General features: G+C 34.8%; 2 protein-coding genes across 2 annotated transcripts; one reads left to right on the top strand and one right to left on the bottom strand.

The window, feature by feature from the left end:
• The first annotated feature begins 9,870 nt into the window (after positions 1-9,870).
• On the top strand, positions 9,871-11,310 carry LOC111776519 (LOB domain-containing protein 29-like). The gene is made up of 2 exons (XM_023655986.1): positions 9,871-10,149; positions 10,873-11,310. Exons 1-2 carry the CDS (start codon positions 9,871-9,873, stop codon positions 11,308-11,310), a joined length of 717 nt encoding a protein of 238 aa, XP_023511754.1.
• A 4,748-nt stretch (positions 11,311-16,058) lies between these two features.
• On the bottom strand, positions 16,059-17,625 carry LOC111776496 (LOB domain-containing protein 16-like). The gene is made up of 2 exons (XM_023655954.1): positions 17,275-17,625; positions 16,059-16,385 (listed from the first exon to the last, which is right to left on the bottom strand). Exons 1-2 carry the CDS (start codon positions 17,623-17,625, stop codon positions 16,059-16,061), a joined length of 678 nt encoding a protein of 225 aa, XP_023511722.1.
• Between the last annotated feature and the right edge of the window lie 3,709 nt (positions 17,626-21,334).

The following is a 21,334-nucleotide window of genomic DNA, read 5'->3' as shown; positions in this document are numbered from 1 at the left end:
TAAAAATTATTAAGACATGTAGATATGATAATGTTTTAATTGAATGTAACGTCGTCAACCTGGTTTTAGCATAATAGAAATCGGAAGAAAATTTGAACATTCGACTATGATCTAACCTAAGGGCTACAACTTTAACAGACGATTCGTACAAGGGTGTCTTACCTTTATCTGAAAATAAGAGTAGTACGTGACTTGAGTAGTTTAAGAAATACTCAGTAAGTAACTCCACTATTAAACGCAACTGCTGGAGGTGAGTTGAGGCCTGAGCTGTGGATGTTGGGAAGTTGTTTGTGTCAGCGTAAGCAAAATGGTGTGAGTTGACGGGTCGTGAATTGAATACTGGAGTGGGTCAGTGGATATCTCAGGTCGAAAGCGAGATTGAGCCAAAGGGTAGGTGCGAGCATATGATGGGCTGAAGGTGTGGAACTGTAAGTTCGTAACATCGAGGGAATAAATTGAAAGATGTGCAAAAGACTGATCGACAGACTCTGTATAAGGCAATTCTAGTACATAAATCTTATTTTCTTTTAAAAGTAGCTAATAAAACACAGACGTTTTGAAAGTCAATAGAATGACGAAAACTAAAACAACCCGTTTGGTTATGTTATCTTCTTTTTATAAATATTTTCAAAAATCGAAAAAAAAGGCGAGATTTGAATCTTTGACCTAAAGTGAAACAAATATATGTTAATCATGTTTGAGTNAAAAAAAAAAAAAAAAAAAACGAGTACAATTTTAAAAAACAGAATCCTAAAAACAAACTCGCTATCAATCGAGCTTGAAAAATTAATTTTTAATACCAATTTAAATACAATTATGTCGTTTAAGATATACATTCTCGATCAACCCTCCAAAGCTCGAATCCCACCATTCCATTTTTTTTTAAAAAATGAAAAATATTATGAAAAAGAGAAAAAAAAAGTTTTTATTTTTTTTATTTTTTATTTTTAGTATAAGCTATGGAGAATTTGATTACTTTAGTCCTCAAAATCAGATATGTTAGCTAACCCTAAACCCTAAACCCTAACCCTAACCCTAAACCCTAACTCTATGAATTGGATTTACTATTGAGACAAGCATGCTTGTAAAGAGATTCCCTTTAATTATTTACGTGGCATTATGTAACCGGCACGAATTACCACTCCTCTTTTTCTCTTTTAACAAACATCGAGGTTACCATTTGAAACACGAGATCCAAGTTTAGCTCATAATTATATTGTCCAGTATTCGAAATTCGAGGTTCAAACCCTCATACCTTCTCATTCTCGGGATTGAAAATAAGTAAACAGTAAATATCAATCTAGAGAGAAAATGACATTACAAGAGTTCAAACACACAACCGACTCCTCTACCCTCGTGTTTGTTTGCCAACCGTCGAGGTTAGAACCCTAAACAGAGTGCCGAATACTATGTTAGATCATTCATCAAATTTATTCGACACCACGTGTTGGACACAAACGTAATGAAAGGGTAAAGATTTGGGTAAATGGTATATAAGAATGGAGACTAAATAAAACTAAGAACAGGAATTTGGGGATTAAATATTAGTTTTGGGAGACAAAATGACAGAATAATGTAATGTTCGAAGTTTGAGGAGTAATTAAATCTATAATTTAACCCATGTTATAAGAAGAGAGAGTAAAATAATGTGTAATAATTGTAAGTATCAGTGTGACAGTGGTAAAATAATAAAGGGAAGATGATTGGTAACACATTGTTTATAAATGTTGGAAACAATTGGAAGAGTGGATTCAACACATGCTACACACATTCCACTGTTTTCCAAGATGGGTATTAATTAATTATTCATCATGCTCGAATATTTTTTTAATTGATATCAACCGCACGAAAAACGAGACACAAACTAACACAAAACATGTCGACTGTAACAGCTTGAGGTCACTGTTAGTGGATATTGTCCGTTTTGGTTCGTTGCGTATCGCTGTCAGTCTTATGGTTTTAAAACGCGTCTATTAGGGAGAAGTTTTCACACTTTTATAAATAATGTTTCGTTCTCCTCTTCAAGGAACACAAACTAACACAAAACATGTCAATTGTAACCGCTTTAGGTCACTGTTAGTAGATGTTGTCCATCTTGGTTCCTTACGTATTGTCGTTAGTTTCACGGTTTTAAAACGTGTCTATTAGGGAGAAGTCTCACACCTTTATAAATAATGTTTTGTTCTTCTCTCCAACCAATGTGGGATCTCACAATCTACCTCTTTTGGGAGCAACGTTCTTATTGGCACACTGCTCGGTGTCTGGCTTTGATACCATTTGTAATAGTCCAAGCCCATTGCTAATAGATACTGTTCGATTTGGCTCGTTACTCGTGGTTTTAAAACACGTCTACTAGGGAGAGGTTTCCACACCCTTGGAAAGAAAGTTTCGTTCTCTTCTCCAACTAATGTGGGACCTCACATCCACTCCCTTGGGGGACAAGTGTTCTCCCTGACATACCGTTTGATGTCTGGTTCTGATACCATTTGTAACAGCCCAAGCCCATCGTTAGTAGATATTGTTCGTTTTGGCCCTTTACGTATCACCGTTAGTCTCACGGTTTTAAAACGCGATAGGGAGAAACTTCCACACTCTTATAAGGAATATTTCGTTTATCTCTCCAACGAATGTTAGATCTCAAAATTTAGACTGTTACATCAAATACAAAATTGTTCTAAGCAAAACCCACTTAAGTTTGAAATTCTTATTATTGAGCTAATAAAAAGGAAGGTGCACGGTATTTATATTAGTAGTAGCTTTCAATTCTTTTAAGTTTTATTCCGATGTCATATCAGTTCATTCATGTAACCCTTGTTTCACTCGTCATACATTTTTTTTTTTTAAAGATATATGTAAATTTACAACTCGCAAGTTAGGGAGGTTGAAAAACACAAACAATACGTTAAAGCTCAAACCGTGAATCCACGGTGAATTTGTGGTTGATGACAAATGGGCAAGCCAGTGTGGTAACTGAGTGTCTGACCGACGATTCTGTTGAGGATTCTATATTAGAAAGATGAAAAGACATGACAATTTTTATAAGATACATGAGTTACATGTCGAACACATGTTATTCAGAGTGTGTTTAGACATATCCGTCTCCGACATTGATTCTTCTCCTAAATTAGAGTATTTTTTCGAGAAACCCTATTCTAAAACTCTTCGAACTTTTACATGTACATATTCAACCGAAATAAACGAGCTACCAAATATATTTGAGTGAATAAAATACTACATATATTTGAGCTACAAATACATGAATTTTGGTGACTATAATTACAATCAAATTATTGAAAATGAATAGAATAAGGTTCATGAGGAACTAATCCCCATGATGAAATCCTCGAAATAATCTACCTTGGTTAACTTAAAATAGTGACTAGGGATAGTACATTACAGTGATAATCCCTACCAAATAGGAATATCCACCCCTACTTATTTACTCTTAATATAATTTACCACTTTGAGGAAGCCTTTAATTAAAATAACCACTCTTATTTACTTATTTTTTTTTACCTTTTCAATGACGAAGGTGTTCATCTCATTCGACGACTCGAACAACGTAAGTTATTTAATTCAAATCGTGGGATTGAATTAGATTTGATTTTTTTCGATTTGGGTTATGTTGATTTTTTGAAAAAGTCGAAAAAAATTCAGTTCATGGGTAGATTTTTTTTGTTTTTTTTGTTGAAAACTAAAAAAATAGGGTTTACAATCCACCGAACCACATTCTAGTTTTGAGATTATTATGAAAATTAAGAATATTTGACGTTTGTAACTGATGTTAATGATGGATAGTGACTAGTAAATATTTCGGAATAGAGTAGATTTTTTAAAAATAGTTTAAAAATAAATAAATTAATAACCCGACTACCTAATCCAACCCAACACGAAAATAAAAGGTTGATTGGGTCGGGTAGTGACCCGAATGGTTGTGAACGTTATTAAAGTCATTCGGGTCACTACCCCGACCAGCTTGAAATTTCGAATTTTCATTATAATATAACAAAAGAGTTTGTAAACAATCCTAATGCTTTACATAATCTACAATTTTTTTTTTAACATAAAGTTTTTATGAACATGAAATATTAAAAGAATAAATATTTGAAGATACCGTACACAGCCTTTTTTCCATTTTATCCCTATTTATTCCATCATTTCTAGTTTTAAATTATAAAATAAAGAATAATAAAGAATATATTAAAGTGCCTTTGGGATGCAAAAAAGGTATCCATTGGAAGAATATATATAATTAAAAAAATATATATTTTTTTAATTAAAAAAGTAATTAAGAAAGATTAGACAAATGATTATAANAGGACAATTGCATTTTTTCTTTAAATACTCAAGTCACGTGCTACTACATTGATATGCAAGCCATGGAAATGAAGGCAGGACAATTGCATTTTTTCTTTAAATACTCAAGTCACGTGCTACTACATTGATGTGCAAACCATGGAAATGAAGTCAGGACAGTTGCACGTACTACTATACATTGATGTGCAAGCCATGGAAATGAAGGTAGGATAGTTGTNGGTTTTAAAACACGTCTACTAGGGAGAGGTTTCCACACCCTTGGAAAGAAAGTTTCGTTCTCTTCTCCAACTAATGTGGGACCTCACATCCACTCCCTTGGGGGACAAGTGTTCTCCCTGACATACCGTTTGATGTCTGGTTCTGATACCATTTGTAACAGCCCAAGCCCATCGTTAGTAGATATTGTTCGTTTTGGCCCTTTACGTATCACCGTTAGTCTCACGGTTTTAAAACGCGATAGGGAGAAACTTCCACACTCTTATAAGGAATATTTCGTTTATCTCTCCAACGAATGTTAGATCTCAAAATTTAGACTGTTACATCAAATACAAAATTGTTCTAAGCAAAACCCACTTAAGTTTGAAATTCTTATTATTGAGCTAATAAAAAGGAAGGTGCACGGTATTTATATTAGTAGTAGCTTTCAATTCTTTTAAGTTTTATTCCGATGTCATATCAGTTCATTCATGTAACCCTTGTTTCACTCGTCATACATTTTTTTTTTTTAAAGATATATGTAAATTTACAACTCGCAAGTTAGGGAGGTTGAAAAACACAAACAATACGTTAAAGCTCAAACCGTGAATCCACGGTGAATTTGTGGTTGATGACAAATGGGCAAGCCAGTGTGGTAACTGAGTGTCTGACCGACGATTCTGTTGAGGATTCTATATTAGAAAGATGAAAAGACATGACAATTTTTATAAGATACATGAGTTACATGTCGAACACATGTTATTCAGAGTGTGTTTAGACATATCCGTCTCCGACATTGATTCTTCTCCTAAATTAGAGTATTTTTTCGAGAAACCCTATTCTAAAACTCTTCGAACTTTTACATGTACATATTCAACCGAAATAAACGAGCTACCAAATATATTTGAGTGAATAAAATACTACATATATTTGAGCTACAAATACATGAATTTTGGTGACTATAATTACAATCAAATTATTGAAAATGAATAGAATAAGGTTCATGAGGAACTAATCCCCATGATGAAATCCTCGAAATAATCTACCTTGGTTAACTTAAAATAGTGACTAGGGATAGTACATTACAGTGATAATCCCTACCAAATAGGAATATCCACCCCTACTTATTTACTCTTAATATAATTTACCACTTTGAGGAAGCCTTTAATTAAAATAACCACTCTTATTTACTTATTTTTTTTTACCTTTTCAATGACGAAGGTGTTCATCTCATTCGACGACTCGAACAACGTAAGTTATTTAATTCAAATCGTGGGATTGAATTAGATTTGATTTTTTTCGATTTGGGTTATGTTGATTTTTTGAAAAAGTCGAAAAAAATTCAGTTCATGGGTAGATTTTTTTTGTTTTTTTTGTTGAAAACTAAAAAAATAGGGTTTACAATCCACCGAACCACATTCTAGTTTTGAGATTATTATGAAAATTAAGAATATTTGACGTTTGTAACTGATGTTAATGATGGATAGTGACTAGTAAATATTTCGGAATAGAGTAGATTTTTTAAAAATAGTTTAAAAATAAATAAATTAATAACCCGACTACCTAATCCAACCCAACACGAAAATAAAAGGTTGATTGGGTCGGGTAGTGACCCGAATGGTTGTGAACGTTATTAAAGTCATTCGGGTCACTACCCCGACCAGCTTGAAATTTCGAATTTTCATTATAATATAACAAAAGAGTTTGTAAACAATCCTAATGCTTTACATAATCTACAATTTTTTTTTTAACATAAAGTTTTTATGAACATGAAATATTAAAAGAATAAATATTTGAAGATACCGTACACAGCCTTTTTTCCATTTTATCCCTATTTATTCCATCATTTCTAGTTTTAAATTATAAAATAAAGAATAATAAAGAATATATTAAAGTGCCTTTGGGATGCAAAAAAGGTATCCATTGGAAGAATATATATAATTAAAAAAATATATATTTTTTTAATTAAAAAAGTAATTAAGAAAGATTAGACAAATGATTATAAGGTAATAGTGTAGTTTTGCTCCTTTTAAGATTAGTTAAATAATTAAGTTTGTATTAATTTGGATTAATTTAATTAAACATATTGATGAAATTAGGATGCCCTTCCTTGTCCCATTTCTCCAATATGAAACAATGTTTATTAAATAAAAAAAATTAAATTAATTAGCTCATGCTTAAGTGGCCAACAAATAAAAATGGGGATGCNCGTACTACTATACATTGATGTGCAAGCCATGGAAATGAAGGTAGGATAGTTGTATTTTTTCTTTAAATACTCAAGTCACGTGCTACTACATTGATGTGCAAGCCATGGAAATGAAGTCAGGATAGTTGCACGTACTACTATACATTGATGTGCAAGCCATGGAAATGAAGGTAGGACAGTTGCATTTTTTCTTTAAATACTCAAGTCACGTGCTACTACATTGATATGCAAGCCATGGAAATGAAGGCAGGACAATTGCATTTTTTCTTTAAATACTCAAGTCACGTGCTACTACATTGATATGCAAGCCATGGAAATGAAGGCAGGACAATTGCATTTTTTCTTTAAATACTCAAGTCACGTGCTACTACATTGATATGCAAGCCATGGAAATGAAGGCAGGACAATTGCATTTTTTCTTTAAATACTCAAGTCACGTGCTACTACATTGATATGCAAGCCATGGAAATGAAGGCAGGACAATTGCATTTTTTCTTTAAATACTCAAGTCACGTGCTACTACATTGATATGCAAGCCATGGAAATGAAGGCAGGACAATTGCATTTTTTCTTTAAATACTCAAGTCACGTGCTACTACATTGATGTGCAAACCATGGAAATGAAGTCAGGACAGTTGCATTTTTTTATTTAAGTTGTAGCCCTTAAATTCGATCAGAGTGTTCTCATTTCATTGAAATTATTATTGTTTCGTTTATATATTTTGAGTTTAGAAAGTGAGAATTTGAACGTTTGACTTTTTGATTAATAGTACATGTCTTAATAACGAGTTGGGCTGTGCTCGGACAAAACGAGGATGATCGTCTGACTGTTGAAGAACGAGCTGGTGACTCACAGACAGTGGCTTGGTTGAGGTAACCCACTAGAACCGTAGCAAATGCGAGTCTTCATAGGGCAATTTCACTACTTATGGACTCGAACCTGGATGATCTATCCATGACTAGGATGAAACTTGAGTGAGACTAAGTAGAGGTCCGAACCTACTTGTAACGACCCAGATCCACCGTTAGCAGATATTGTCCTCTTTAAGCTTTCTCTTTCGAGCTTCCTCTCAACGCTTTAAAACGCGTTTGTTAGGGAAAGGTTTCTACCGTTGTAAATGGTGGTTTGTTCTCCTCCCCAACCAACGTGGGACATCACACGACTGATGTTGAAGAATCAGTGGAGGCAGCTGACATAATAGTGGATTGTTTTTTTTAAAAAAAGGAAGAGTGAAATTGATGTGGTTATAATTAGGGTTGGGGAGCAAGGTCGACATGTTGGTTTGGAAATGAAATAAAAGTGAAAATAAGTAATTATAAATTGGATTAGATAATGATAAGAGTGGAGTTAGTGGTCGACATGTCGTGCCCTCTCAAACTTAAACAATTAAAAGCACCATTTCTATGTCTGATTATTAATTTAATTTGATGAATTAATGTGTGATATTAATTAGTATATAGTTTTAACTGTTGTATTCTCCAGTGTCACCATTCTTTGTTTTCTTCAGCTTTTTTAATTCTCAGAGCTTCCATTATCATATGTTTATTGCAAATCCCCATCATTACTCCTTTTCTTCTACTTAAAAACACCACATTTTTCAGTTTATTACGGCCTTTTTCAGCCTCAATTTCGACAATTATTAATTCACAAGTTTCAAGTTCGTGTTTAGTAAGCTCCCGAACAAATATGGTTGGATACGATTGAATAAAGATGTGGAATAGCATGTTCTTGAATCTATTAGATATATAAAAGTTGAAATTTTAGACCCGTTTGATTATTATTTGGTTTTTTAAAAATTGTACTTGTGTTTCTCACTGTTTCTATACAATGGGATTCAAACGAGGAGTAAGTAACGTGAGCATGTCGCTGGAAAATGTCGAATCCTTTTTCGAATCGTGTACAAATGTAAGAGCCAAAGTCCACCACTAACAGATATTGTTTGTTTTAACCCGTTACATATTGTCATTAGTCTCATGATTTTAAAACGCGTCTATTAGGGAGAAGTTTCCACACCCATATAAGAAATGATTCGTTCCCCTCCCCAACTAATGTAGGATCTCACCGTTCAGCCCCTTGGGGCTCAATGTCCTCGCTTGAACACCATCTAGTGTCTGGCTCTGATACCATTCATAACAGCGAAGCCCACCACTAGCAAATATTGTCCACTTTGACTTATTACGTATCACCATCAGCCTCACAATTTTAAAACACGTTTACTAGGGAGAAGTTTACACACTCACATATAAGGAATTCTTCGTTCCCCTCCCAACCAATATGGGATCTCACAATCCACCTCCCGTAAGGACCCAATGTCCCCGCTTGCACACCAACTAGTGTCTAGCTCTGATATCATTTGTAACAATCGGAACTCACTACTAGCAAATATTGTCCACTTTGACCCATTACGTATCACCATCAGCCTCACAATTTTAAAACAGTCTACTAGGGAGAAGTTTCCACACTCACATATAAGGAATGCTTCGTTCCCCTCCCAACCGATATGGGATCTCATAATCCACCCCCTTAAGGGACCAACTTCCCCGCTTGCACACCAACCAGTGTCTAGCTCTGATACCATTAGTAACAACTGAAGCCCACCGCTAGCAAATATTATCCACTTTGACCCATCATATATTGTCACCAGCCTCACAATTTCAAAACACGTCTACTAGTAATAAGTTTCCACTCTTATAAAAAAATGTTTCGTTTCCCTCTCCGACCCATATAAGATCTCACAACATAACTCATTACAACTTAAAACTTCCATTAAGCACAAACCCAAAAGTATAAAGATTAAACGTGTAATTTAACCCGAGTTATCATGTTTAATTAAAGAAATCCAATCAGAAAAGAAAGTATATAAAAAAAAGGGTTTAATCTACAACGACAACAGCTGATCTTTTGTCGTATGGAGATAATAAAGAGAACCCATCTGAGAGTAATAAAATACTCAAAAATGTCGTCCATTTAGGGAACCTAAACCCATTTCTTATCATTTTAAAATCATCCACCTCTTCCTTCTTCAAGTGTTTATAAACTCCATCATAATCCCTTGACGAGAGAAACCCATCACCCAAGAACAACAAGGAAACCCCAAAAAAAAACAACAAAAAAACCCCAAAAGATCTCTCCAAGTACCAAAAAAAAAATGACAGGTTCTGGTTCTCCCTGTGGAGCCTGTAAGTTCTTGAGAAGAAAATGTGTCAGAGGCTGCGTTTTTGCGCCATATTTCTGCCATGAACAAGGCGCTACTCATTTTGCTGCTATTCATAAGGTGTTTGGTGCTAGCAATGTGTCTAAGCTTCTTGCTCGTTTGCCTGTTAGTGAGCGTTGTGAGGCTGCTGTTACTATCTCTTATGAAGCTCAAGCTAGGCTTCAAGATCCTATTTATGGCTGTGTTTCTCATATCTTTGCCCTCCAACAACAGGTGATTCTTCCTCTTTGTGTTTTTCTTTTCAATTCGAATGACGGGTTGTGGGAAAGATTTGAACTTTGACCTTAATTCGTTCTCAAATTGTGAGATCCCACGTCGGTTTGGGAGGAGAACGAAATATCCTTCAATAGGGTGTGGAAACTTCTCCCTAGAAGACGCGTTTTAAAAATATCATTTTTTCTTTTCATTTCGAATAATGGGTCGAGGGAAAGATTCGAACTTTGACCTTAATTAATTCTCAAACTGTGAGATCCCACATCGGTTTGGGGAGTAGAATGAAACATTCTTTATAAGGGTGTGAAAAACTCTTTGTAGCTGACGCGTTTTAAAAACACCATTTTTTCTTTTCAATTTGAATAATGGGTCGAGGGAAAGATTCGAACTTTGACCTTAATTCATTCTCAAACTGCAAGATTCCATATCGGTTGGAGAAGATAACGAAACATTCTTTATATGGGTGTGGAAAATTCTCTCTGGCAAACTGGTTTCAAAAACATCCTTTTTCTTTTCAATTCAAATAATGGGTCGAGGGGAAGATTCAAGGAGAACGAAACACCTTTAACAAAGGTGTGGAAAGCCGAAAAAGCCCAAAAAAGACAATATCTGTAATAACTAACGTCTGGTCATTTGGCATTAAAACCCTAATTCAGCTCGTTTGTAAGATTAAATTTACTATAACTCATTAACTCAAGCTTGTTTATTTTTTTTTTTTTTCAGGTTGTGAGTCTTCAAGCACAACTAGCTTCTCTTAAGGAACAAGCAGCAGAAAACATGATGAACGTGTCTGGTAATAGAGGTGAGGCTGAGAAGAATAGCAGAAAGGTTCCTTGTCATCCACAAGATCTCCATAGCTGGTTTCAGTCGGAGCAACCGAACGTAATGCTCGAGTTCAATCCGAATCCGACTCGGAATAATTCGGCATCGAACCCTTATTATGATGAGAATTATAGCATTATGGTTAATTCTCAGTCCAATGAGAACTATGAGCATCACATGGCTAAAATGGAGGAAAGTGGATCATATGAAAGCTTTGAAGAAACCTCAGGCTATTCCATGTATACTCTTGATCACTTGCATTCAAATGTTCAACAATGGAGCTTCAATGAGTCTGCTGATGATTTACAATCAGTTGCTTTTGGTAATAGGCATTGGTAAGAGAGAGAGTGAGAGGAGAGAGAAAGGAATTTGAATTGAATCACAGTTGGAAATTATTAATGGAAGCCCTCTATTTCTTTTATCTCTCATCTCTATAAACAAAATCATTTATTTGGGTATTCAACCACGTATCTTTAGAACGATAACCTGCTAATTACTTTGAAATACCGGTTTATAATAAGAGAACGACATTCATTTGGGTATCTCGAACTGTCGATCTTCAGAACGATGACCTACGAGTTCTCTTGAAATACCTATTTATAATACGAGAACGACATTCATTTGGGTATCTCGAACCATTGATCTTCAGAATGATAGCCTATGAATTCCCTTGAAATACGTGTTTATAATATGAGAATGACATTCATTTGGGTATCTTGAACCAGTGATCTTCTGAATGATAACCTATAAATTTCCTTGAAATACGTGTTTATAATATGAGAACGACATTCATTTGGGTATCTCGAACCATCGATCTTCAGAACGATAATCTACTAATTGCCTTAAAATACCTATTTATAATACGAGAACGACGTTCATTTGGGTATTTCGAACCGTCGATCTTCAGAACGATAACCTACGAGTTCTCTTGAAATGCCTGTTTATAATACGAGAACGAGATTCATTTGGGTATCTCGAACCATTGATCTTCAAAATGATAACCTATGAATTTTCTTGAAATACGTGTTTATAATATGAGAATGATATTCATTTGGGTATCTCGAACCATTGATCTTCAGAATGATAACCTATGAATTCCCTTGAAATACGTGTTTATAATATGAGAATGACATTCATTTGGGTATCTCAAACCATCGATCTTCAGAACGATACTAATTACCTTAAAATACATGTTTATAATACGAGAACAACGTTCATTTGGGTATCTTGAACCATCCATCTTCAAAATGATAACCTACAAATTCCCTTGCAATACATGTTTATAATACAAGAACGACATTCATTTGGGTATCCCAAACCATCTATGAGATCCCACATCGATTGGGGAGGAGAACGAAACACCTTTTACAAGGGTGTGGAAACCTCTCCCTAGCATACGCGTTTTAAAAACCTTGAACGGAAACCTGAAAGGGAAAGTCCAAAGAGGATAATATGTCGTAATCCTAGAAACTCGAGAAAACCCATTAACAAAAATTATATTTTTCTATTAGATAGAGAAAATTTTCCTTCATTTTGAGCTAATAAAGTATAGAAAAATTTAGGGTTTTGAAGGGGATGGGCTAAGGATTGAGTATCATTCTATTTAAGGAAGAGTAGGATCCAAATAGGCCCATAGGTATGCTTAATTTGACACATATTATTGCTATCACACTCAATAGCTTAGCTTAGTTACCTAATAAATGCAGATCCCAACACAATTACATTTACATGAGCTGCAAACTTGCAGCAAAAGTTTGGAACATCTCTGTCTTTTTTTTCTTGTCTTTCTGGGCAGCTAAAGCTCTCATTTTTTACCTCTTGGCTCTGCCTCTTTGTATATATATCCTCGAGTAAGTACTCGTTCAGCTTTACGGTCTCTCTTGTTATGTGGGTCGGATATAATTACAAAGCAAGATCTCACATTGCTTCGATGCATAAATTAGAGTAGCATAGAACTCGATAGTATTGATTGCGTCTGTCTCTTAAGTCAGTTTTATCATACTACGTAGATGTTAGGGTTGTACATTGAGTCGGCTGAAATTACGAGAAGGGTCTAAGTTGTTCCGAGATATCAATGGTCGGGCCGGGTTCCTCGCCTCGGTATGACAAGTTTTTTGGGCTTTCTTAGGATTTTATCCTATTTGAGGCCCATTGGGCCTAGCTTTGGGAACATCCACAACACTAATTAATTAGATTAATCACCTAAAAGTATCATCATTGGTACCCCTCACCATGTGTAGTTGAATCTTTATGTATGCATATAAATATTACAAATAATAATAATAATTAAAAAAAAATGAATGGGCAATTTTTAAGTCTTATCAAATAGGTCAGAAATATCTAATAAGTCTCTAAATTTTTAATTTTGTATTTTTTTGAATTACGAATTTATTGGACATAAATAAATTAATCGACAATTAAGAAATTCAACTAACACGAGTACGATGTTAGTTTAGAGTAGTGATTTTCAAGTTAAATGTTGATGCCAAAATGGTAACTTCATTTATTTGAGTTGAACGAGATGAATAATTAAACTATTGATCATTAAAATGATAATTGATGTATTGTCTTTCACTGAACTATGCTCAAATTGACAATCTTAGAAGTTTTTAATTAAACATGAATAACGCTTGAAATCCTAACTAGACTAGTAGCTTATCTAACTACAGTATCACAATACAAGTAAATCACTCGTAAAAGAGTTCAATACAAGTTAAAACTATCATTTCTAATATAATTGAGTAATAACTAAGTTCGAGCATAATAGTGGATCAAATGTTTTGTTGTATAGATTAACGAGTTCACATGATCGATGGGTAAGAAAAACATGCTGGTTATATTTAAATCGAGATGTATAACTTAATAGAGACAGATCTAAAGAACGATCGAGGAGGCTTCTTTAGTAGAGACAGGTCCGAAAAACGATCGAGAAGGCTTCCCGATTAGGGTAAAGCAAGAGAAATAGGTTTTGGGTATGTCCAAATGTATGCCCTTTTGTGTCCTTATCCTTTTCACTTCTTTAATGCATTATTCAACTTTCCCCCTTCAATCACACTCAACTTTGATGAGATATCAAATCTTCCCCCAATTAAATTAATGGGGTTTTTTTTTTTTGAAAGAATATATTTATAATATAAAGTACATGAGAAATAAATAATTTTATTTAATTAGTAATATGAAGGGTTAAGTGTATAATTTAGTGATCAAATGAGATTCCTTGTCTATTAGGTTTGGTGTTGGCCACATTCATGGGATCAAAATCTCAAATAATTAATAATAATTACTTTATGTTAGCTCACTTAGGCTAAAATTATTGGTTTTTTTTTTTTTTTTTTTTTTTTTNTTTTTTTTTTTTTTTTTTTTTTTTTTTTTTTTTTTTTTTTTTTTTTTTTTTTTTTTTTAAATTCCTCTACAATGTATATAGTCAATAATCAAGTTAATGGTATTGGGATTTTAAATGGTTTTTTTTTTTTTTTTTAAGACCAATGATGGTTTGATAATCGATTAATTCTCTTTCATCTCTCGTGACATGGTCATGTTACAATTTCTCACTTTTTAAGATTGAACACTATTCCCACAAACTAATACGAGTCATTCAAGCATGTCATGGCACCCGATGGTTCAGGTATTCTCTTGCATCCCAACGACATGGTCAAGTTACTATTCCTCGCTCCACAAACCAATACGAGTCATTCAAGCATGTCATGGCACCCGATGGTTCAGGTATTCTCTTGCATCTGAACGACATGGTCACGTTACTATTCCTCGCTTTTTAAAAGTGAACACTGTCCCTAGAAACCAATACGAGTCCTCTAAGCATGTCATGGTCATGTTATCTACTCGTATTTTAAGAGTGAAGATTATCCTTACAAACCAACTCAAGTGCTTACAGTATATTTTGTTCTCACTCACATAGGAAAACTCCCAGATGGTCACCAAACATAGAATTACTGCAAGCAAAACCCGTTTAACCATGAAGATCCTGTGATTGAGTCACCAAAAATGAAGATGACCTTGTTGGTATACGGTTTAAACCATGAACATCCTGTGATTCAGTCACCAAAAATGAAAATGCACCTTGTTGGTATACATAGTAACTTTCATTTCCTTTAAACCTTTCTTAATCCTTCTATTCTCAAGATCATTCTCATTTAGATTTACTCTCGGTTCATTTATACACCTCTACTTTACTCGGGTGTTACATGAAAATTTTAAAATTCTAGATAATCGTGTTGAAGAGATTAATTATGGGATGTTGTAGATAGAAATGGTTAGAAATGATGCATTCAATCAAGGGGACACTTTGCTTAGTTGTGTGAATACAAAATTATGAGTGATTAGTTTGAAACTTAGTTTAAAGGTTGGGTGCACCTAATTATTACTTAACATGTAAACCCTAAACCACAAGGCTCCACCCCATACCAACCTCCTACTCCTTTTCTTCAATCCCTATGTTGGGAACAACTTTTTTCATAACCCTAGATTCCCACATTTTTCGAACCTTTTTTTTTCTTCATCTTCTAACGATTTTACTCGAGAAAGTCATTCCAAACTGACTCTTATACTATAACATATTCAATTAGAGAGTTTGGTATGGCGGGCCATAATCCGTCCCTATCTCTGTCACCTGTTTCAATTCTCATCCTTACGATCTCACCTCGTTTCGCCAACGAAAATCAAAGTTTTCCCATTTCCATCCCGTTTCCACTCTGTTCCCGCAAGTTAAATGAATATCTCTGTATTCAACTGNACTTTAGCTTTAATGTAATCGTACACCATTTTGTACTATTCCCTCAATTCTTTTCTTCCCTTCGTAAATGGTTTACAATCTTCAAAATTAAATATTAAAAAAAACAATATACAATTAATTAAAAACAAGAACAAAGCAACCAATCCATGATGTTGAAAGAAATTGGAATTGGTGTTTAGGGTAATCAAAACGTGTGAAATTAGAAAGGAGAATCCATGAGTTTATATATACATAATATATTTAGGGTTCTTAAATGATATTAAGGGGCCTTTAATGAGTATCATCTCTAACAAAACATGAACTTAAATTAGACCCTTTTTTGATTAAGTGAGGAAAATTAGTTTCTCATCATTCTAAGGGCCAAAGCTTGAAGCTCCCCAAGATCACCATGACATGAAGCTGATCTTCTTCTAGCCAATGTTTGGCTCTCTTGATAATGGTTCATGAACATTAATGCTGCATCGTTGTTGGCTGCTGATTCCACTGAGCTCTGTGGGGAAACTGCTGGGTTCATAATTTGAGTCTCATAATTGCTTGGGATTCCATTGGAGAGATTGTTATTGAAGCTCCCTGTCCATTGAAGCTCCATGTTGCCTCCTGATTCCATCAGGGTTTGGGCAAGTTGAGCCTTGGCTTGCATCAATTGTGCTTGTAAGTATGCCACCTTCAAAATCAACAACAACAAACAAAACCCCATTTTAAGGATTTTAAAAAGGGTGTTCGTGGGTTCGGTTGAGTCAGATTGAGACTTTTTGACCTAATTCAATTGTTAGATTTGATAATTTTTTCAATCTAGATTACTCTTCTTAAATAATGAACTCAACTCAATTTGTTAGGTTAGTTTGAGTTATTAAGGTTATTCATTTGAAATTTTCTTTGTCCAAAGACCACAGCTAGCGGATATTGTCCGATTTGGTTCTCGATCTCACGAAAAAACGTGTCTGCTAAGAAGAGGTTTTCATATCCTTGTTGTGAGATCTCACATCAGTTGGAAAGAGAAACGAAACATTTCTTATAAGGTTGTGAAAATCTTTCCCTAGTAGATGCGTTTAAAAACTGTGAGGTTGACGACCATACGTAACAAAATGAAATGGACAATATCTGTTAGCGGTGGGCTTGAGATGTTACAAATGGTATCAGAGTCAGATATTGGGCGGTGTGCTAGCCAGGACGCTAGACCCCCAAGGGGGTGGATAGTGAGATCTCACATTGGTTGGAAAGGGTTACGAAGACCAATGAGACTGATGACAATACGTAACATGCTAAAACGGACAATATCTACTAGTGATTGGTTCGAGATGTTACACTTACAAGGAATGTTTCGTTCCTCTCTCTAACCCACGTGTGATCTCACAATCCTATCTAGTTTTAAAGAAACTCATGAATCAATTCAATTCAATCAGTAAAATATTCATCTATTTGAAACTGAACCCAATTCAAATAATTCAAACAAGTTCGTAACTCAACCCAAACCATATAGCTTAGCTTGAATTGGGTTGATCAGGTTTCCCGAACCCTCAAAAACATAATCTTGCATTCATATTCAAAATTACCTGTTGTTGGAGAGCAAAAATATGGGCAACACAGCCATAAACAGGGTCAAGAATCCTTGCTTGAGCTTCATAAGCAATAGTAACAACAGCCTCACAGCGATCATGAGCAGGGACATGAAGCAGCAACTTAGACACATTACTAGCCCCAAACACTTTATGAACGGCGGCAAATCTTGCAGCCCCTTGTTCCGAGCTAAAGTAAGGAGCAAAAATACACTCAGCCACACATTTCCGCCGCAGAAACTTGCATGCTCCACAAGGAGAGCCACCACCACCGCCACCGCCGCCGCCGCCGCCGCCGCCCGACACGCTACTATTTGCAGTACTAGAAGAAGAAGAAGAAGACGCCATGGAATAAAAGAAGGTAAGAGCGCACGAGTAGAGTAGAAAAGAGTAAAGGGAAAAGGGAGTGGGCGTGCGGGTTGGGTTGAAGGGTTAAGGCTTAATAAAGGAGTGTGAAAGGGAGACATGGAAGGTCTTTGTGTTGGGTTATTAGGGAACATCTCTTTAATAACTCCATATTTCTTCAAAATTCTTCTACTTTTTTGTTCCTCACTCATCAAACAAACGTTTAAATCTGACCCGACCTATTCTCGGTTATGAATTTTTAAGTTTAATTTGAATATGTATCGATAACCCTGATAAGTTATAGACGAACTATGAACTTTCGTCTTTTGTCTTTGAGCTTTAAATCTAACCCGATCGACTTTCGTCTATGAACTATCGATTCGACCTATTCTCGATATGAATTTTCAAGTTTAATTTGAATATGTATCGATAACCCTGATAAACTATAGACGAACTATGAACTTTTGTCTTTTGTCTTTGAGCTTTAAATCTAACCCGATCGACTTTCGTCTATAAACTATCGATCCGACCTACTCTCGATTATGAATTTTCAAGTTTAATTTGAATATGTATCGATAACCCTGATAGGTTATAGACGAACTATGAACTTTCGTCTTTTGTTTTTGAGCTTTAAATCTAACCTGATCGACTTTCGTGTATGAACTTTTGACTCGACCTATTCTCAATTATGAGTTTTCATGGTTAATTTGAATATGTACTGATAATCCTGATAAGTTATAGACGAACTATGAACATTCGTTTTTCGTTTATAAACTTTAAATCTAACCCAATTGACTTTCCTCTATGAACTTTCGAATTTCATATCGAAAACAAAACTTCGTTGGCTTTGATTTTAATTAGCTTAGTTCAAGTATGTGCTGATAATTCTGATCCGTTATAAACGAACTATGAACTTTCGTTTTTCGTTAATGAGCTTTAAATCTAACCTGATCGATTCTTTTCTATGAACTTTTGAGTTTATACTAATATGTTAATACTACGAACAGGGTTTTAAGCTAAATAAGATAGAGTCGAACGTCAGGTACCTGACAAACTTTAACCATGACTAAAATTGATAGCTTTAAAATATATATTGTGAACGTTTAAAGACCATAATAGAACAAACTTTCAACATCCCGATTAAACTAATATCGGGATTAAAAATACATATATAATAATTATTATTTTTTTCTTTAAAAAAAAGGAAGAAAAATGTGATAATTTATTTGATTGATGAGTTTTGATAAAATAGTAATTAATTTTTTGTTTTCCGCCGAACGCCGCACCTAAGAATTGCTGCGTTTTTGTCGCTTTCCGCTTTTTTATTTTGTAATTAAATTATGTGTCCCCACGAGCGTTTGGTCCCATCAAACCCTAATTTTTATTATTTTCCTTTTTTTTTAAAAAAAAAAAAAATGTTTTCAATTCTTTCATTATTTTCAAAACATAATAATTAAAAAAAACACGTTATGTTGATGTGTTGTGAAATTAGGTATAAATATATAATCATACACGAAAAACTCGAGCATAATTTAGTGGATAGAAATTTATTAGAAAATTGATATGTCGAGCCAAACCGTGAATACTCTTATTAGTGCACTATCATGTTAATACGAGCATGCTTTCAAAACTCTCTGCCCTCGTTTTCTAAAACTTTCTTCTTAGATCAGGATCAGAGGCTCAAGCATACGTCGTTTGGTCGTAGGTGACGCAAGAACGAATTGGCTTAGCTCACTTGTTGTTGGGAAGTGAGTGCCGCATAGTCGCAAGTTCGTTGCTATCAAAAGTGCGATTGTGACAAGTGATATATTAAAGCTAATCGAACCAATTCAAGAATGTTCCTATTAACTCGAAAGTTGGTATGAACATTACTTAGTGACTAAGCTATCTTAATCTTTATGGAGTTTAGATTTGAATTCTTTTCTTATATTATATCGAAAAATGGTCGTTGAGAGTTGAATTCATGTAACTACTCACCTCTCCCCCTTTGCAAACGCTCTATTCCTCCAATCTGTTTAGGATCCTTGTTAGATCCCATATCGATTGGAGAGGGGAACGAGTACCAGCGAAGATGTTGGGCCCTGAAAAGGGATGGAATGTGAGATCCCACGTCGGTTGGAGAGGGGAATTGAAACATTTTTATAAGGGTGTGAAAACTTCTCCCTAGCAGACACGTTTTAAAAACCTTAACGTGAAGCTCGAGAGGGAAAGCCCAAAGTGGATAATATCTACTAACGGCAGGCTTGGGATATTACAATCTAACCTATAACGACCCTACTTTTCTACTATAATAAAGTCGCTACTTCATGCATAAATTAATTAAGATATACCGTAAAGTCTTTTAAAATATTTTAAAATAGTGCCATGGACTTAGATGTTCGTAACAAAATCATAAAAAATTAAAAACAATGCCTTAACCTTAAGAGCTACAAATAACATGAGTGTCACTGACGTAGCTACAATCTCATGGCTAAAAACAATGTATTAATCTAACCTAAGGGCTACAAATAACATGAGTACTACTATCTTAGCTTTAGTCTCATGTTTCACTGCGTCGTCGTCATCCATTCAGAGGTGCTTCAATCCCATGGCTAAAAACAATGTCTTGATCTAACATAAAAATAACAAGAGTACTACTATCCTAGCTTTAGTTTCATGGCCATCACCGCGTCGTTGCCATCCTGCAAAGGTGGTTTCAATCTCATAGGTAAAAGCAATGTCATGATCTAACCTAAGGTGTGAGATCTCACAACGGTTGGAGATGAGAACAAAATACCCTTTATAAGGGTGTGGAAACCTCTCTCTAGCAGACACGTTTTAAAAATCTTGAGAGAAAGTCTAAAGAGAACAATATCTGCTAGCGGTAGGTTCTGGCCATTACATAAGGGCTACAAATAACAAGAGTGCTACTACTCTAGCTTCAATCGTATGGTCATCACCACGACATCGTCATCCGTATAGAGGTGTCTTTCTTTACCGAACGGAACGGAAATAATATTTAAAGATAATGAAGTTGGTAGGTTTGAGATTAACATGAAGTTAAAGTGGGAATCTATTGGAGTTGGAGACAGTTTGACTTGGGAATCCAAATGAGACACAAAATTCTTTGGTTGGTTTCTAAATATGCAAAAAACTCGTAAGGCATTGGAAGTCGAGTCTTTAAGAATGGTCAAACAAATGCAGCAGAGAAGGGTTCAGTCATCTCTTGGAGAAACAAAGGGCCATGAAGAGCTTAATGGATCCACCGTCTTCCCATGTCATTAAACACAGCAGCAGCTATGATTTTCAGAGAAAACAAAGCCTTTAAAGCCTTTGTTTTGTTGGTAATCATAATGGGATCCTCTTTTCATCTTCTACAATTCCCTAGCTTGTTGTAAGCGTATGATATAAGCAAACATTTACCGATGCACATGACACACATGCACAGTGTCACGGTTATGTTTGTCCAAGACATGTTGTCCATGAGCAGACAATATGACGTTTCGACAAAATCATGTCTTCATCTGATAGACATGAAATACCTCAAAATGTAATATACAGATGCAACTAGTTGTCAAATTCTCCTAGCCCAAAAAGCTATATACTTTTTAAGACGTCGTTGTTGTTTTTTCGCTTGCATGCTATATAACACCGTTTTCAATCTCACTCAAACTCTCTTTCCAACTTCTTTACAAAATCTCTCTTCCCCTATTTTCTAAAATCTTCTTATCAA

Source organism: Cucurbita pepo, chromosome LG15 (genome assembly GCF_002806865.2).
Source record: "Cucurbita pepo subsp. pepo cultivar mu-cu-16 chromosome LG15, ASM280686v2, whole genome shotgun sequence".
NCBI classification, from domain to species: Eukaryota; Viridiplantae; Streptophyta; class Magnoliopsida; order Cucurbitales; family Cucurbitaceae; genus Cucurbita; species Cucurbita pepo.
Note: the sequence above shows the minus strand (reverse complement) of the source record. Positions and strands in the feature narration are given on the sequence as shown.

What these genes read in the sequence shown, in the direction of transcription:
- LOC111776496 (XM_023655954.1), bottom strand. Translation starts at nt 17,625, where the DNA reads ATGGCGTCTTCTTCTTCTTCTTCTAGTACTGCAAATAGTAGCGTGTCG. An exon ending in TTTTTGCTCTCCAACAACAG is followed by an intron (nt 16,386 to 17,274) that starts GTAATTTTGAAT and finishes TTGATTTTGAAG; the next exon opens with GTGGCATACTTACAAGCACA.
- LOC111776519 (XM_023655986.1), top strand. Translation starts at nt 9,871, where the DNA reads ATGACAGGTTCTGGTTCTCCCTGTGGAGCCTGTAAGTTCTTGAGAAGA. An exon ending in TCTTTGCCCTCCAACAACAG is followed by an intron (nt 10,150 to 10,872) that starts GTGATTCTTCCT and finishes TTTTTTTTTCAG; the next exon opens with GTTGTGAGTCTTCAAGCACA.